The following is a 16,433-nucleotide window of genomic DNA, read 5'->3' as shown; positions in this document are numbered from 1 at the left end:
TCCTATAATCCTACACAAATCTTGACTACTAAGATTTGAATGCATCTGATCAGGTTTTATTAATTAGCATGACTACTCTGGGTTAACTCTAAATTAAGGTAATATCCACACATATACAATGACCGTGGGATAATTTTACGATTCAGAGACGTTCATGAACTCCAATTTATGTTTGGCACACGGGTTTTCTAATTGAGGAGGACACCTGTTTTCCACCTCTGCAACCGGATCCTTAGAGACCCTGCTAATAATTTGCGCGGGATCAGCGTAAACACCCCGAGGCCTAACGGAGGTCGAACCCCTACGACCATCCTTTCACCTGGCACGGACACAAAAGAAACGCGTTTCGCGTAAATGTATCTCCACGTCAAGGTAAGCGCGGCTCCTCGTGAGCGACGAAAGGGGCGGGACTTCCTAAAAATGACGCCACCCGGAAGTCAAGTAGTCTTGCATTCTTGAGCGAAGCTTGAAGGGTATACGCGTCGGCAGGAAGTTTACAGTGCTTTAAAATAAGGATCATCAACGTCTTTTTCGCATTGTATTCAAATAAATGACTTGGATTAGTTGAAATGGGACGCAATCTTCAAAGCGACGGAAGTATGAACTGGCATTGGCAGAGTAAAGACGGGAAACATGTCAGAGTATGAGTGCGCGTTGACTCGTGTAAGTCAGATATGTTGGCTTTTTTTTTTTTTTTTTTTTTTTTACACATCTTGGTTTTGTTTAAACTCAGCTCTCGTGTATGATGAACAGACCACTTTGGTCTCGTAATGTTAAACAGCTGTGGCTGAGGGAGGGCTGGAAGAGCTACAGGTGAAATTATTGATCGACGGAAGAATCCATATTTTCCATATTTGCTCTTACAATACAATGGCAAGGTCCTTTTCTGACCAATAAAACACGTTGTTGTAAATAAACTTATATACTCCTACACATGCGTTTAATTTACACATTTTTAGATGCTATAACAAATCCAAATGTGGTCTTTTTTTTAGATATTGCATTTAAATATTTTTTTGCAAGAAAAATAAGAGACAAAGTCAGTTTTCATAAGGTACACTTTCCTCTGCGCTATTATAGTTCATAAAACTAAAACCATAAATTATTGTTAGTTGAAAAAAAAAAAAACCGTTAACTGAAATTTTACATTTTATTTTCAAATCCACCCAAATTGTGCACCAGTCAAATGCAAAAAAGTGGTTTTGTTTTCCATTCAAATTTGACAAATTTGACTGGGAATGTGATTCAAACAGTTTCATTGTTAAACGTGAATTTAATTTTAGTTCAGGACTGTTGTCTAAATGTGAGTTTTTACTCTGCTTAATATCTGGTAATCTTGCTTATTTTACAGGCTCTGCTGAAAATCACTGTGCCGCTTTGGACAGAATCCTGAAACCCGGAATATGTCTTATTTCCACTTTCCGCCGGTTTAGTGTTACATATTGCTCCCACTATTGTAAACACTGACTGAAACATATCATGCAAAGCATGTGAAAAAAATATTCAAATATCCACCAAACTTTTCTTGCTCATCCTTCAGTCAAACCTTCCTGTCCAGCAAACCCGCTTCATGTCCATTTTTTCCCTTCCTGAATCCTCCTAAAGTCCTATCACACATCAGGCCATGCTACGCAAAAGAAGTCCTCTTGTCATTTGTGGTGCGCTTATATTTGTAGTGAACGTCTTTTTTATTTTTGTTCTCATGAGACGCCCTTCCACTCAAGGGGCTCTGGACAGCCCGGATGAATCTGGCAAAACGGGAGACGGAGGCAAGTTTGGAAATATCATGAACGAGGTGATGCGTGTGGCTAATGCTTTTGAAGCTGAACTTGAATCTCAGAAGAAGATCCTAATGCAAATCCAGGGCCATTGGGCGGTTTGGGAGAACAAAGGCGGTGTGACCGCCGCCAAGCCAAAATCACAAGCCGAACATTCAGCTCTGGCGGTCATCCCTATTTTGGTCATTGCCTGTAATCGTGTGACCGTGAAACGCTGCCTTGACAAACTCATTGAGCACCGACCGTCTGCCGAGCTTTATCCAATCATAGTGAGCCAGGACTGTGGACACGCAGAAACGTCTGACGTGATCGCCTCGTATGGCAGTCAGCTAACCCATATCAAACAGCCTGACCTCTCTGATGTCTCGGTACCTTCACAGCATAAGAAGTTCCAAGGTTACTACAAAATCTCCCGGCATTACCGGTGGGCGCTCAACCAGGTTTTCAACACCTTTTCGTACTCCTCGGTTGTTGTTGTGGAGGATGATTTGGAGGTAACTTCATTTTAATTCTTGTTCTTTGAATAAACTTGCGTTTATCCAAGATACACAGGGAAAAATTTTACATGTACTTACAGAGTACTTCTAGTTTACCTACCTAAGAAAGTACTGGTAATATAAGGTAACTCCATGGGGTGGACAGGGTAAGGGTTAGTACCTAGTTATTATCTAGTGATTGGAATTACTATAATAAGTACATAGTATGTACATGAGTATCAGGACTTCTATTTTCTTTTCCATATACAGAATATAATAAAATGTTTTCTATAACCATCTTCGTAAAAAAAAAAACAAAACTTTAATGTGTGCATTCTATATGTCTATCTATCTGACTTTCTCTCTGTACACACACACACACACACACACACACACACACACACACACACATATATATATATATATATATATATATATATGTGTGTGTGTGTGTGTGTGTATATACATAAAACATTATTTTACATAAAATAAATAAAAATAGGTTATATGTAAAATCTGAAAACAAAAAAAACATAATTTCAAAATTAGATTTTTTTTAAAACTATTTTCCATACAAAGAAAAGAAAAATGTTTTTATGATCATCCTTTTGTTTGGTTTTATGCATGTATAAAAGATGATTAAGATATATAATTGACAATATGTTTTAACTCTCTCACCAGGTGTCCCCTGATTTTTTTGAGTACTTTCGAGCAGTTCATCCAATTTTACAATCGGACCCGACTCTGTGGTGCGTGTCCGCCTGGAATGACAATGGCAGGGAGGGATTTGTGGACCCAGGAAAAGCGAACCTGTTGTACAGGACGGATTTTTTCCCAGGCTTGGGCTGGATGCTCACAAAGGACCTCTGGGCAGAGCTTGAGCCGAAGTGGCCGTCCTCGTTTTGGGATGACTGGATGCGCCACCCGGATCAGCGCAGAGACAGGTCCTGCATCAGGCCTGAGATTTCCAGAACCTTAACGTTCGGTCGGAAGGGTGTAAGTTTGGGCCAGTTTTATGACAAGTACCTCCGCTTCATTAAGCTGAATTCCGAATTTGTGCCTTTTACGAAAATGGACCTGTCCTATTTAGAAAAGAAGAAATACGACGAGAGCTTCGAGAGGGAGGTTTACGGCGCTCCGGTTGTTACTGTGGAGGACTTGCAAAGTGGGAAACTGTCTGGGTCTGGCCCGTTTCGTGTGCAGTATTCCAGTCCTGACAGTTTTAAAACACAGGCTCGCAGTCTTGGCGTCATGGATGACCTGAAGTCAGGAGTCCCACGAGCGGGGTACAGAGGTGTAGTTAGTTTCCTTTTACGTGGAAAAAGGGTCTATTTAGCTCCACCTGCTGGTTGGAGTCAATACGACCCAAGCTGGAGTTGAGGTGGGCTGTGCCTACATCAGTTTCTTATAAAGTGCATTGTGTTGCATATTATCTGTTACCATCATTCCCTTCACAGAGAATAATTGTCTTAAAATTCCAGTGTGCTGCTTTATGATGGAAAAACCTCCAGCTGTGGTTTCAGGAAGATACCAAAGATAATACCATAAATTGATCGCTCAGATTTTTGCCTCAGGTTTCATTATTTGTCGGTGTACATTTAACTAGGATTTATGCGAGAAATTTATCATTAAACTAATAGATGAAACCTTAATCTTAATGCTGTTGTTTTTCACACAAAGTATACTTGTTCAGAAACTACGAAATGAGAGTAAATATGTTTAAAAAACACTTATTTTTTTAAAACTGTGAATACAGCTCTAAGTGCCTATAAATGCAAACTTTTTTTTTTTTAATTTACCACTGTGTACTGTCTTTATAAAATTGTGGCTCACGGCATAGCGTTGAATATGTTAGGAAAAATCAGTAGATTATGTTTCGTGTTTTGCTTACATACTGGGATATTTTAAAGAGGAAAAATAAATGTTTTGTTAAATTTGGTGACTCATTCCTTGCATATAATGGTAATAAAAATAATACACCATCAAAACAACTTATTCACATTATTTATTAATTCAGCAAATTTACAAAAAAACATGCTATTTATAATAAATGATTATATCCATCGTCACTATTATTATTTACAATAATCAGACTTCAAATAAGGAAAAACAAAACGTATTTATAACAGTAATACTATTTTTAAAATAAAAAGAATTTAGGCTACATATAAAAGGACATACAGATACTGAAAACTGTTTTGGAAAAATAAGACGGCAGTTAAGTTCCAATCTTCCATTTTGCAGATACAATCTAGATGTTTTGTAAGCAATACAATTAAAAGTCTGAGAAAACGGAGAAACGTAACGCTGAATAGTATTTTATAAATATTTTAGAAGTAGGATTCTGTGTATGAAACGCACCAATTATTATTATTAGCCACACAAACGAGTCATTACGTGCGTCACCAAAGGCTCCCACGCTATTACGTTACACGACGTCAACTACAGTAGCCGTCAAAGTCCTAAAGTGCTTGGTTTCGCGTTTTCTATTTACCTCACTCGTGTATCACATTCCGTGTTATTGAATGGCGGAGGGAGTGCGACGTTAGCCATGGGGTAAATTTAAGTCAGATGAATGGGCTTTTGGCGATTATTTGTCATGTAATCTTCATATTATTCAGTGTACATTTCATGTCACTTTTACACTCATCAAACCGGTTTATTTATCTGCTGACAAGAGTTAGTCTTTTGTAGCAGCGAAACAAACTGCCAGAGTAAGTAATGAAGAAAGGGACGTTTAAAATATAGAAAAGTGAGGTTACTTCCCCGTTTCGCTTCCGATCTTACAGTTTTCGCCTTGTTAATTTTCAACATTTGATCTCGGATACACGAAGAGGCCTGTAAATGGATCCAGCGGTTTTGCGTGAAAGTCCCGCGGGTTCGGGAGCAGCTTCAGTGGGGGAGAGAGAAGGAAATCAGCCGGAGGAGGTGACAGGTGATAGCAGAGAAGCCGACGGGGAATCCGAGAAGACAGAGATGGAGGGTAAAGACTCTGAAAGATCTAAAAGTCAAGATGAAACCTCACTACATGAAAAACTGACCGAGGAGGAATTAGATCCAAGAATCCAGGTAAACTGACATTCAGTCAACACGTTGTAGTAAGATGACTCACAACACTGTTGAAGTGAATTATTAAAATATTTTACAATTATTTCCATATAAAAAAGCCGCTGAAACCTAATTAATAAGTGATTAACAAATATTTTAGAATACTTAACAGCTTTGTAGTTCATGCATGTATGATATAAAGTATTTTATGTACACATTAAAAAAAATGACAATGTTTATTCTTTACTATTATTTGCCTATATCTAGTACTATTTATTATGTCGTCAGAATATAAATGACATTTATATACTTTGATTTTTTTTTTTTTTTTTTATTTTACCACCACATTTTGTTTAAATGAACCAGAGCACTTTGTGCATTAATATTATCTATAATAATAATTAATAATATTGCTGTCAAATGATTAATCTCATTCAAAATAAGTTTTTGTTTACATAATGTGTATGTGTACTGTTTTCATTTATTATGTATATATAAATACACACATTCAGTATATATTTAGAAAATATTTACATGTACAGGTATATACAATTATATCTATTTAATATTATGCATGTGTTTGTGTTTATATATGCATAATAAATATACACAGCACATATATTATGTAACAAAAACATTTATTTTGGATATGATTAATCGCAACCGCTTAACAGCACTAAATAATAATTGACAATAATATTGGGTATTCTATTCTATTCTGTTCTTAGTTTAACCTAAGGCTTTTTCATCGAATTTCTTATAATCTTAGTTACTCTTCAGTTTCTGGGTCACCCTTATTTTGGATTGAACCTGTAACCTTAAGTTAGCTATCAAGATCATTTTACATTAGGCAACTATGACCTGCTGTATCTGTTTCTGTATCTAGGAGGAACTGGAGCGTCTGAATGAGGCCAGTGAGGAGATCAACAAAATGGAACTGGAACTGCAAGTATGTGAAAGTTCAGAATGCTTCTGGAGTTCTTTTTTCTCTGACCTCCAAGATATTTGGGACTGGTCCGATTAATGTTAAGTATCTAATAATTATGGCTTATTGTCATTTAATAGACCCTTTTGATGCACTACACAGGACTAAGCTCATGTTTTAGGTAGACTGTACTTTGGATCAAACCTGCTAACCACCCCAGTCCAATAACTAAACATCAGGCAACCACAACCAGTGTCACTTTATTATCACAAGAAAGACATTACAGTAGTTTCTTAGATATGCTGAGTTAGTTTTTGTTTTTATATTGTCCGTTACAAGTTTAAAGTAATTTGAATGTGTTGTTTGTTTAGTTTAGTCTTCTTTTTAGCACATCAAGATAAACTAAATTAGTTTTAGTTAACTATAATAACCTTACAACCACACCATATAATGCAGATACGATAAGGCTTATATGATTCTCTCACTTTTAGGCGCCGAATAAGATTAACATCCTCTTGCTTGATGCGCTCTCTCTATTTTATTATTGATTTGTTGAGAAAGGTGTGTGTAATTAGTTTTAAAAGTATTGGTTTATGTTATCAGGAGGTTCGGTCCAGCCATAGGAGGATAATGAGTGAATCTGTGCTTAAACTCAAAGCGAAAAGTTCAGAACTGGGCTCCTGCATCGAGAAGGCCAGGCCATACTATGAGGCACGAAGAAAAGCAAAAGAGGTGGAAGAACACTTATCCTTACTCCAGCATTGAGGAAAACATTTATAATTAATATGATGAATACAGTCTTTTAGTGGCAAATTGTTGTTTATGCCAAAACATCATATTATATTTTACCAGTTTTTTTTAAAGGCTACTATCGCAAACCTCACCTGATGAAATCCTATTGTATCTTAAATGCATCGTGATGTTTTTAGGCCCAGCAGGAGACCCAGAAAGCTGCACTCAGCTTTGAGAGAGCCGTGTCCATGCACTCGGCCGCTCGAGAAATGGTCCATGTGGCTGAACAGGGCCTCACTGCGGTCAAGACACTGGATCCAACCTGGCAAGAGATGTTGAATCATGCTACCTCAAAGGTATGCCAGTCTTCTCTCCTGCACACCTTATCAAGTTGTACCAAGCACTTAAATGTTTCTGTCTTTGAGCTTTGTTTTCTTGGACGTATATGTATGTCCTGCACAAACAAAAGCCTGTAAGACTTTTATGTACATGACAACATGTAACTAATGCACCAACTCCCTATGTGAAGATTTCATATCATTTTTCAGTTTATGTATCCACACTAAATATATTTGGCACATATACACACAGCATTGTTCTAAGCATGCCGTAAGTGAACTGAAACTGTTCAGGTGAACGAAGCGGAGGAGGAGCGCATGAAGAGCGAACGGGAGCACATGCGTGTCACCCAGCTGTGTCAGGAGGCAGAAGCCCGCGTGCAGCAACTGCAGAAATCACTCAAGAGATCTATTATCAAGTCCAAGTCTTACTTCGAGCTCAAGGCTCAGTTCAATGACACTCTAGAGGTACGTATGTATGTTATTACACTTGCGTAGATTTCTCTTGCATTTTTCATACAGCAAAATACGAACAATATGGCCACTTACTAAAATTAAAGGAATGATTTAACCAGAAATGAAAATCCTGTCGTCATTTACTTTTTCCCTGTAATCCCTGATGTGATTATTACACTTCAAAGGTCTGTGATTGCATTAAATAAATGTGAGAGCTTCACTTTCAAAGTAAAAACACAATGCTGTAGTGCGTTCTTTAGGCTTGCGGTTTGAGGTTTTGTGTTTCAAAGTAAGTTTTTGGGTTTTATTTGTGTTTATGGGTCAAAGAAGGAAAAGGCCATAAAAACCATAAGGGTAATAGTATTTTAAGTTTTTTAAATGAATAGCCAGTTTGCTTTTGTTTTTCAGTGTAACAATCCTGTCAGACAAATTTAAAACAGAAATCAATTTATGACACGTTCATTTTACTTACTAATTAGTAGTGATTTTACATTTTTTAATTTAGCCATTTCTGCTTTTGGAAACGTATTAATCTGTGTTTTGGATACATAATAAACTGTATGTGGCAATTAATTCAATATAAATCGTGACCATGATTTAGATTGTATTAATTTTATTTGTGCATGTTTTAAAAAGCCTTTAAATGAATGTTAAAACATTTGCTTGTACTCTTGAAAATTAAAAAAAAAAAAAAAAAAAAACATTTTAAAGTGTCACAGAAGGAATCCATATAACTAGGGATATATTCCCTAAAACAGATTTTTCCCTAAGAACAGGTATTTATTTATTTTTTAAACAAATTTTACATTTTCACTAATAATATTGCCTCCTACCACAGCCCAGTATCAAGATAAGTGAATTATAACCAAATGGTTATTTTTCGAAGAACTGTTCCTTTGTGTGATCAAACCATGTTTTTGCAGGATCACAAGTCAAAAATATTACTGTTGGAGGAGCGTATTTCCAAAGCCAAGTTAAACTACTCCAGCACCCTGCGCCACCTGGAGCAAATCAGTGAGGAGATTCACGCGCAGAGAGAGCAGGACCAAACAAAGGATGGACCAATCAAAACGTGCGGTGGGAGGAGCCCTCCTGTGGGAGCAGAGACGGTCAGCGCGACAGGTACAGAGGGCGGAGCCTGCGGAGGCTACCCGAGACCAAATGATTGGGTGGATGGAAAAGAGGGCGTGGCTAATGCCCGAGAGTGGGTGGAGAAACATAAAAACTCCAGGTGGGTGGACATGGGAAGAGCAGAGGTGACGCGATCTGGTTCAGACTCTCTTTCCATCGTCAGCCTCCAGACCATCATCTCTGATCTCGAAAAGTGTGATTCGGTCGAGCACCTGGGCCGCCTCAGCAGTGACGTCAGTCTCTCGGGGGAAGAAGGGGAGAGAGACGGGCTGGAGAATGATAACAAGCGGGTTAGGCAAAAAAATGCAGACATTTCAGAGGAGTTCCTCAAACAACACATGAGAAGTGTCAGTTTATGAGTACGTCCATGAATAATGCTTATGTTTCTAAGCTTGTTTCTTGACTGACAGAGTAACTCATAATGTTTATTTATTATTGAGTTTTTATCAGTACTTGAATAGGAGAAAGACCAAAAGAAAATTCTTAGTATATATTTCTCTTTTATGTTTTTTTTGAGAGAGAGAGAGAGAGAAGGTTTAATGTTTGGTATTTCAAATCAATTGGTAAAAGACTGACAATATTTATAATGGGAGCAACCCTTCAGCTTTATTAACCAGAATAACTACAATATATTTCTTTTTATCTTAATCAGCAGCACCTAATGCTTTTCTATGCAAATGTAAAAAACTGTGTCTTAATAAACACACTCTTATTATAATTTCTATAGCTGAAAAAGCCGTTTTGCTTTGCACTTTTCACATTACTGACCCCCCGGTGAGCATTAGTTCACTTATTGACATAATCATACTTTTTGCCATTAATAATTAGCTAAGTTTAGGCTCTAAAATGTTATTTTTCTTAATATATATTTTTTTTTATTCTGACATTAGTCCCATGCTGACTTTGAAATAGCGGTTCACGGGAAGTGCTTTCTGCCCAAGCGACAAATGCATGCATGAGGTTTGCTTTGTGTTAGTCTTGTTTGACTTTTTCATTAAATGAAAGTTATTCCGACCGAAATACATGTTTTGTGTAGTTGGAGAGATCAAGCATTGATTCTCAAGTGCAGGGCTTTTAAAATACCTGCCAACTGAGCATTTGATGGTTTGCTGTTTATGACAATCATTTTTCTAAGTTTCAGAACTTAATTTAATGCAGTTTCAGGTGTTTTTGAGGTGTTTTTGACTGCTGTTTTCATCTTTTGAGAGGCTGTTCATTCAGTGTGCTTTATACACCTTTGCTAGTGTGAGCATATTATTGTCTTTAATAGTGTTCTGTAGGAAGATGTGCACAGTGGTGACATTTGTGACGTCTGATGGAACAATAAATATATATGTATAAATGCATATTATTTTGGTTGTTTTAGTGTTTTTAAACAGAAAATATGTTCAGATTAGCATAGTTTAAGTTAAAAAACAATTGTGTGCCTAATATAGGCCAGGTAACATTAACAATATTTAAAACTTAAAAAATACATTACATTTTTATGTATTTATCTTTAGAAATATTCAATTAAAACTGATCTGAAATGAAGGGAATATGTATTTTATATATACACGCATACTATAAAACTAAAACAAAATATTGCTTTGTCTCTGTTCGTCCATCTGGTATTATAAGCAGAAAAATCAAATGACCAGGGCAAAGGCACTGACCTGTACCAGATCCAGGTGTTAAATTAGATTCAGGTTGTATCTGTCAGCAAATGTCGCTCCTGATATTAATAAACTGCCACCATCAAAACAGGCTTAGATCTGCAAGGGCAGAGCGCTCTCTCCTCAGATATGAAAGTTAAGCTGCAGCAGATGACTGAAATAAGACACTTTGACTGTAATTTATTCTCTCTGAAGTCATCCCTGCGCTCTTTCTCTGGCAACTTGTACCATCCCGTCAGATTTTACACAGCATCTGCTACCTTTCTGACTCCTGAGCTATTTAGATTCTGAAAAAGAGTGAGACAAAAATATTTCAGATGGTGCGGTTGCAAAATTTTCTTTCTTGGCCTGGTCTGTGTGCAGTCTAATTGAAGCCTGTATCCCTTTTCCTTTTTGAATTCACACATACATATATACACACACACACACACACACACATATACATGCATACATGCATGCATATATATATATATATATATATATATATATATATATATATATATATATATATATATATATATATATATATATATATATAATACAGTTTCCTGACACGTTCCTCCAAAGCACACCAAAGTGGCTCAATAATATTTAGATCTGGTGACTGTGCAGACCATGGAAGATGTTCAACTTTGCTTTCATGTTCATCAAACCACTCTGTCACCAGCCCAAAGCATCACTGATCCACCCCCATACTTCACTCTGGGCATGCAACAGTCTGGGTGGTACGCTTCTTTGGGGCTTCTCCACATTGTAACTCTCTCTGATGTGGGAAAGACAGTGAAGGTGGACTCACGAGAGAACAATACATGTTTCACATTGTCCACAGCCCAAGATTTTTGCTGCCAGCACCATTGAAATTGGCGTGACCAAAGGTTTGGCTGACCCTGTGAAGCTCCCAACATTTAATTCTGCAGTGATTTTGGCAGCTGTGGTTTTATGTTTTGTGGATACAATCTGGGTTAACACCCGGACATCCCTTTCCGACAGCTTCCTCTTGCGTCCACAGTTACTCCTTTTGAATGTGGTTCATCCTTCTTGGTGCAGTTGACATTACCCTGGATACCATGGCTTTTAAAACATCACAAAGACTTGCGCCAGGTGCGCCAGCAAGATGGGCATTAACAATTTGTCCTTTTTTGATCTCTGATATGTCACCCATAATGTGTGCATTGCAATATTTTAAGAAAACTGTGCACACTCTGCTAATTAAACCTTCACACTCGGCTTTTATTGATGGAATGTGCAATCAATGAAGATTGGCCACCAGGCTGCTCAAATGTATCCATGAAACCTCCAACACTAATCTGGCTATATATATCTCATTGGAACTGTACATTTTTTTGCCTTGTGTTTTGTTTTTTTTACAGTTCAGTTTAACACATTGTCCTATCCCACTCATGGTATTCATTTTATTTATTTACTTCTTAAAAACGATTCAAAAGTCTTACATTTAATTTTATTTTAAAAACCCTGCAGATGTCCTGCACAGAACACAGGAATATGCACATGATATTACATTTGCGCAGAACTGAAGTTAAATAGTGCCTTAAAGTTAATTGTTTGCTACAATGATGGCAGATTTGACATTTTCAAGGCTACTTGACATTTCAAATTTAGTCTAGACATTTTCTTAATTAAGTTGTCTTCATTATTTTAACATCTCTTTTTTTTTTTTTTTTTTTTACAGTGAGCAATGGCTTGAAAATAGACTCTTAGAAAGGATTCATCTCTTCTCAATTATTAAAGAGCAAAGTATAAATAGACGACTGTGCCCATAACGAATAGCTTAGAGGAAGAGAAGACAATCCTGGAGGAAGGGAGAACTGATCTAAAATTTATATGTCTAAGTATGTGCATATGTGTCTGCACATACATATTAACTCTGCAAAGCACTTTGTAAACAATGTGTTTAAAAGGTGTTATATAATTAAATATTGCAATATTACTGTTGCATGTTCAAATAGAGGCCAAATGTGACTAAGAATACAATTGTTCCAAACAGGAAGACATTTTTATTAAATATTTAAAAATAAAATCGCCACAATTATTATTATTAAACCTGAACATATGTTTTTCTTTAAAAAAAATTATTTAATTTTCATATTTAAATATGATTAAAAAATCAACACGTTATAATTAAAATGAGGGAAATTAAAGTACATAAATATGTTTAAGGATACATAACTAAAATTCTAAATAAATATATACGATAGACAAAAATGGCAAATAAATGATATAAAGAGGAAACAATAAATAAAAATGCGGTATATATTTAGTATATAAATAATACACTTGGCACAGAAGATGACTCGTGATGCAAGGATGAAATGACGTAGGCTGCGTTCCCCCGTTACGTCACAAGTAAGTGAGATTGAGGAGGGAGTGGAAAAAAAGAAGGAAGGAAGGAGGAAGGATGAGCGCTATGTAGATAATGTTTCTCTATGTAGCCCGTGGTTTACACCTGCGATGATCTCATGCAAAGCAATACAGACCCTTCTCCAAAAGCCATAAAGCAGTCCGCAAATGTGATGCACAGATTTGCACAATCAAAGCGACATCGCGCTTATATCGGGTGGATGTCGTATTTTAACTCTCCGTGAACGGATATTGTGTTTGTTTTCTTCGGGTCGGTCCTGCCGGAGCTGCGCCGGGCCTTTGCTGTGAGTAAATCACTTTTACGCGATGTCTGCGCTTGTTTGAGTTTCGTTTGCGGCTTGCGTGCGTTTCGAAACGATGAAGTAGCTCGCGGCTGCTTCGTCCCGCGTATCCGGCGGGTATCGCCCGTTTAACGAAAGCCCGTCGCGACACGCTTCGCGCGGGACGCAAAACTTCGCGAACAGCGCGCTTAAAGGTGTAGACGAACTACAGTTGGCTGACGACGGACGCAGCCATGTTAATATGGAAACTTCAGGGAACAGTCTCCCCGACGGCGTGCGTTTTTAGACTAGAGAACGTCGTGTTATATGTGAGATTATACAGCAGAGAGCGTTATCATAAGAATAAAGCAGCGGCGATGCATCTTTATGGGGTTCCGGGGAAAGTCCCTGTCCAGGGTGCTGAAAACGTTCCCCGAACGGGACCTTAACCTCCCAACAAACCATGATCCGAGCCAATATCGCTTTCAAGCCACTGTCTTGCAGAGGTGTATTTGCTTTGCTGTTTAATATCTAAAATATACCATATAATATATCGTAGATAATAAGAAAGCCGACTCTATATTTGCGCAACAATGCACATTATTACTTTATAGAATACAATTCACAAATAAGTTATAAAATGGAAAATATTCAATGTCAGAAGAACTAAAAAGCTGTTAATATAGTGGATGGTATCCATGATTCACACCAGTTAAAACACTGCAAAACAGCATGTTTGCTTTTTAGGGAAAAGGAAAATGAGAATAAGAAATAAGAATGTTTTTTAATGGTGTCATTTACAGTTTCCCTCACAAGTTGCAATATTTATTAATAATTTAGATTTTTTTTGCATGTAGAAAAATAATAGGGACCTGTAATGAAATTCTGCATTCATCAAAAATAAATTCATTGTCACTGTCTGATGAGGATATGGTAATCATAAGTTGAACAGGTATTTATACATTTTTCAAGACAAAAAAAATAGCTAATAAAAATAATGGTTTTATGAACCGAAGAATAATAAATGGAGTTAATATAAAAACGCCAGCATTTGATCTTTTTTTTTTACTTTTTGTTGAAACAACAACAAAAGCAACCGTTCAAAAATAAGAAAAACTGGACTGCATCCTCCGTCCACATCACGTCCGCTCGGCTTCCGCAGTTGTGTAAAGTTTTGCAATTTTTGCAAAAAATGCAATTTTTACTGTGTTTAATACCTAAAACAGGAACAATAAGGATAATCGAAAAAGCTGAAAACGTATTTGCTCAACAGTGCAATGCAAACCAATCATTGTTAGTGCATCCTGTTGGTTTGGATTACTGTAATCTGTGAAGTGTTGTGCCTGTCTGCTGTGCCGTACTGAATTAATGAGGTGGAGTGCTGTAGAGACGTGTTTAAAGTTTAACTGATCCCTCTGATCCTCACCTCCCCGAATCATCTCCTGTCGCTCCCTACTGTGAGCCTGGAGAAAATCCCAGTCCCTGCAGCCCTCCATCCCTCCCTCCCTCCCTGTCTGTTTGTTTGTCTGTCTATCTATTTATCTATCTATCTGTCTGTCTGTCTGTCTGTCTGTCTGTCTGTCTGTCTGTCTGTCTGTCTGTCTGTCTGTCTGTCTGTCTGTCTGTCTGTCTATCTAACTATCTATCTATCTATCTATCTATCTAATCCATCCGTCCGTCCGTCCGTCCGTCCGTCCATCCATCCATCCCTCTCTCTCTCTCTCTCTCTCTCTCTATCTGTCTCTCTGTCTCTCTGTCTCTCTATCTATCTATCTATCTGTCTGTCTCTCTATCTATCTATCTGTTTGTCTGTCTGTCTATCTATCTATCGATCTATCAATCTATCGATCGATCTATCTAATAATGTATCAAGTAACCTTGACCTCTAGGTTCAAGTGTATTCAATATAGAAGTCAATACTGATGAAAGCTCTCTCTGTTCAATGCTTTGTCTTCCTGAAATGTCTTTGTAAGAAGCTGTATGTGTGTGTGTGTTAGACCCGTGTGCTTCTGTTTGTTTGTACGCTCTTGTTTGACCCACCCTGGATGTGCTTTTCCACTCTAAGAGCGGTTGAGGGAACGCTCCTAAAATCTTTAGAGTGTAGGGACGGCAAACTGCCTCCATGTTGTACGAATCCTCTTCCTCCTCCACAACCATGTGTGGTGTAATTAAATCAGACAGCAGGTTATTATTATGTTTAACATATCTGAATGCCAACACGATTACGTCGTGCCACGAGCGGCGTAATTGCTTTGAAGCGAGCGTGGATTGTGACCTGCTGCAATCAAACATATTATTATTAGTCATTTCGCTTTCTCTCTCTCTCATTCTCGTTCAGATGCAGTAATGGAGCAGCTATTATTCCTTGTAATTTTCTACTTGCTTCCTACTCTCATCTCGTCCATACATAATTCAACGACTGGAGGTAATGTGTGTGTGTATGTGTTTGGGGATGAGGTCTGGTCCGTGCATGTTGAATTTAACGCCACAGAAGGTCTAAAGTGGTCCACCTTTGTTGCCTTGTGAGATTAGAGGGCGTTCTGTTTAGGTTCTGTAAACTGAGTTTCATGGATTTCAAACAGTGATCTGCCCTCAGTCCTCATGGGATCATGTTCAGCCGGAACTATAGAAGGAAAAAAATGGATTGCTATGTCGGTTCTCCTTTTTCAATGTGAAAGCAATATATAGCCTACATGATCTTGATGAATCAAAGCAATTCAGTGTCACAGTTCAGCTTGTAGGTTTACAAGTGTCTTGTAAAATGTAAAAAAAATAAATAAATAAATAAATAATATATATATATATATATATATATATATATATATATATATATATATATATATATATATATATATATATATATATATATATATATATTTATTTATTTATTTTTATTTATTTATTTTTTTATCTGTGGGAACAATTTTACATATGGGATTATCATAAATTGCACAAGACAAAAATAATTAATAATTTTATTACATTTTTTTACTTTTCTCTATTTTTAATTATAGCAGGTAATGGTGGGGTTTAACTCTGAATATGCAGTTTATGTATTTATGCCAATAGGTGGCAACAAGTGACTGTATTAACAAATTATGAATCAATGATTTAGTCTTATTTTATTATTCAACCGATTTGTTCAATAACACTGATTCATTCAGGAACGTAACAAGTGACATTATGAGTGAGTCATTGAGTCATTGATTTAACCAATTTCTTTAACAAAACTGATTCATTCAAAAATGTAACAGT

General features: G+C 37.0%; 3 protein-coding genes across 3 annotated transcripts in view; all 3 read left to right on the top strand.

Annotated features, from left to right (window-relative positions):
* Window positions 1–436: 436 nt before the first annotated feature.
* Window positions 437–4,242, top strand: mgat1a (alpha-1,3-mannosyl-glycoprotein 2-beta-N-acetylglucosaminyltransferase a). Its single transcript, XM_043259790.1, has 3 exons — window positions 437–663; window positions 1,352–2,272; window positions 2,936–4,242. The coding sequence occupies exons 2-3, from the start codon at window positions 1,625–1,627 to the stop codon at window positions 3,632–3,634; spliced, it is 1,347 nt and encodes a 448-aa protein (XP_043115725.1). The 5' UTR covers window positions 437–663; window positions 1,352–1,624; the 3' UTR covers window positions 3,635–4,242.
* Window positions 4,243–4,734: 492 nt separating this feature from the next.
* Window positions 4,735–10,230, top strand: sh3bp5la (SH3-binding domain protein 5-like, a). The gene is made up of 7 exons (XM_043259527.1): window positions 4,735–4,968; window positions 5,089–5,323; window positions 6,189–6,251; window positions 6,831–6,959; window positions 7,157–7,315; window positions 7,592–7,765; window positions 8,677–10,230. The coding sequence occupies exons 2-7, from the start codon at window positions 5,099–5,101 to the stop codon at window positions 9,241–9,243; spliced, it is 1,317 nt and encodes a 438-aa protein (XP_043115462.1). The 5' UTR covers window positions 4,735–4,968; window positions 5,089–5,098; the 3' UTR covers window positions 9,244–10,230.
* A 2,703-nt stretch (window positions 10,231–12,933) lies between these two features.
* The window catches only part of gabbr1a (gamma-aminobutyric acid (GABA) B receptor, 1a), a 45,589-nt gene continuing 42,089 nt past the window's right edge, over window positions 12,934–16,433 (top strand). Inside the window, exons 1-2 of the mRNA XM_043258172.1 lie at window positions 12,934–13,202; window positions 15,517–15,603. Coding sequence (XP_043114107.1) covers window positions 15,525–15,603 — 79 coding nt within the window. The 5' untranslated portion in view covers window positions 12,934–13,202; window positions 15,517–15,524. The remainder of the gene's footprint in view (window positions 13,203–15,516; window positions 15,604–16,433) is intronic.

The sequence above is a fragment of the Puntigrus tetrazona genome, chromosome 15, assembly GCF_018831695.1.
Source record: "Puntigrus tetrazona isolate hp1 chromosome 15, ASM1883169v1, whole genome shotgun sequence".
NCBI classification, from domain to species: domain Eukaryota; kingdom Metazoa; phylum Chordata; class Actinopteri; order Cypriniformes; family Cyprinidae; genus Puntigrus; species Puntigrus tetrazona.
This window is presented reverse-complemented; position numbering and strand designations above follow the sequence as displayed.

Bases quoted from the DNA above. Each gene is read 5' to 3' on its own strand.
- mgat1a (XM_043259790.1), top strand. From the start codon at position 1,625: ATGCTACGCAAAAGAAGTCCTCTTGTCATTTGTGGTGCGCTTATATTT. The intron at 2,273-2,935 runs GTAACTTCATTT...CTCTCTCACCAG, and splicing joins TTGTGGAGGATGATTTGGAG to GTGTCCCCTGATTTTTTTGA.
- sh3bp5la (XM_043259527.1), top strand. From the start codon at position 5,099: ATGGATCCAGCGGTTTTGCGTGAAAGTCCCGCGGGTTCGGGAGCAGCT. The intron at 6,252-6,830 runs GTATGTGAAAGT...TTATGTTATCAG, and splicing joins AAATGGAACTGGAACTGCAA to GAGGTTCGGTCCAGCCATAG. The intron at 7,316-7,591 runs GTATGCCAGTCT...GAAACTGTTCAG, and splicing joins TGAATCATGCTACCTCAAAG to GTGAACGAAGCGGAGGAGGA.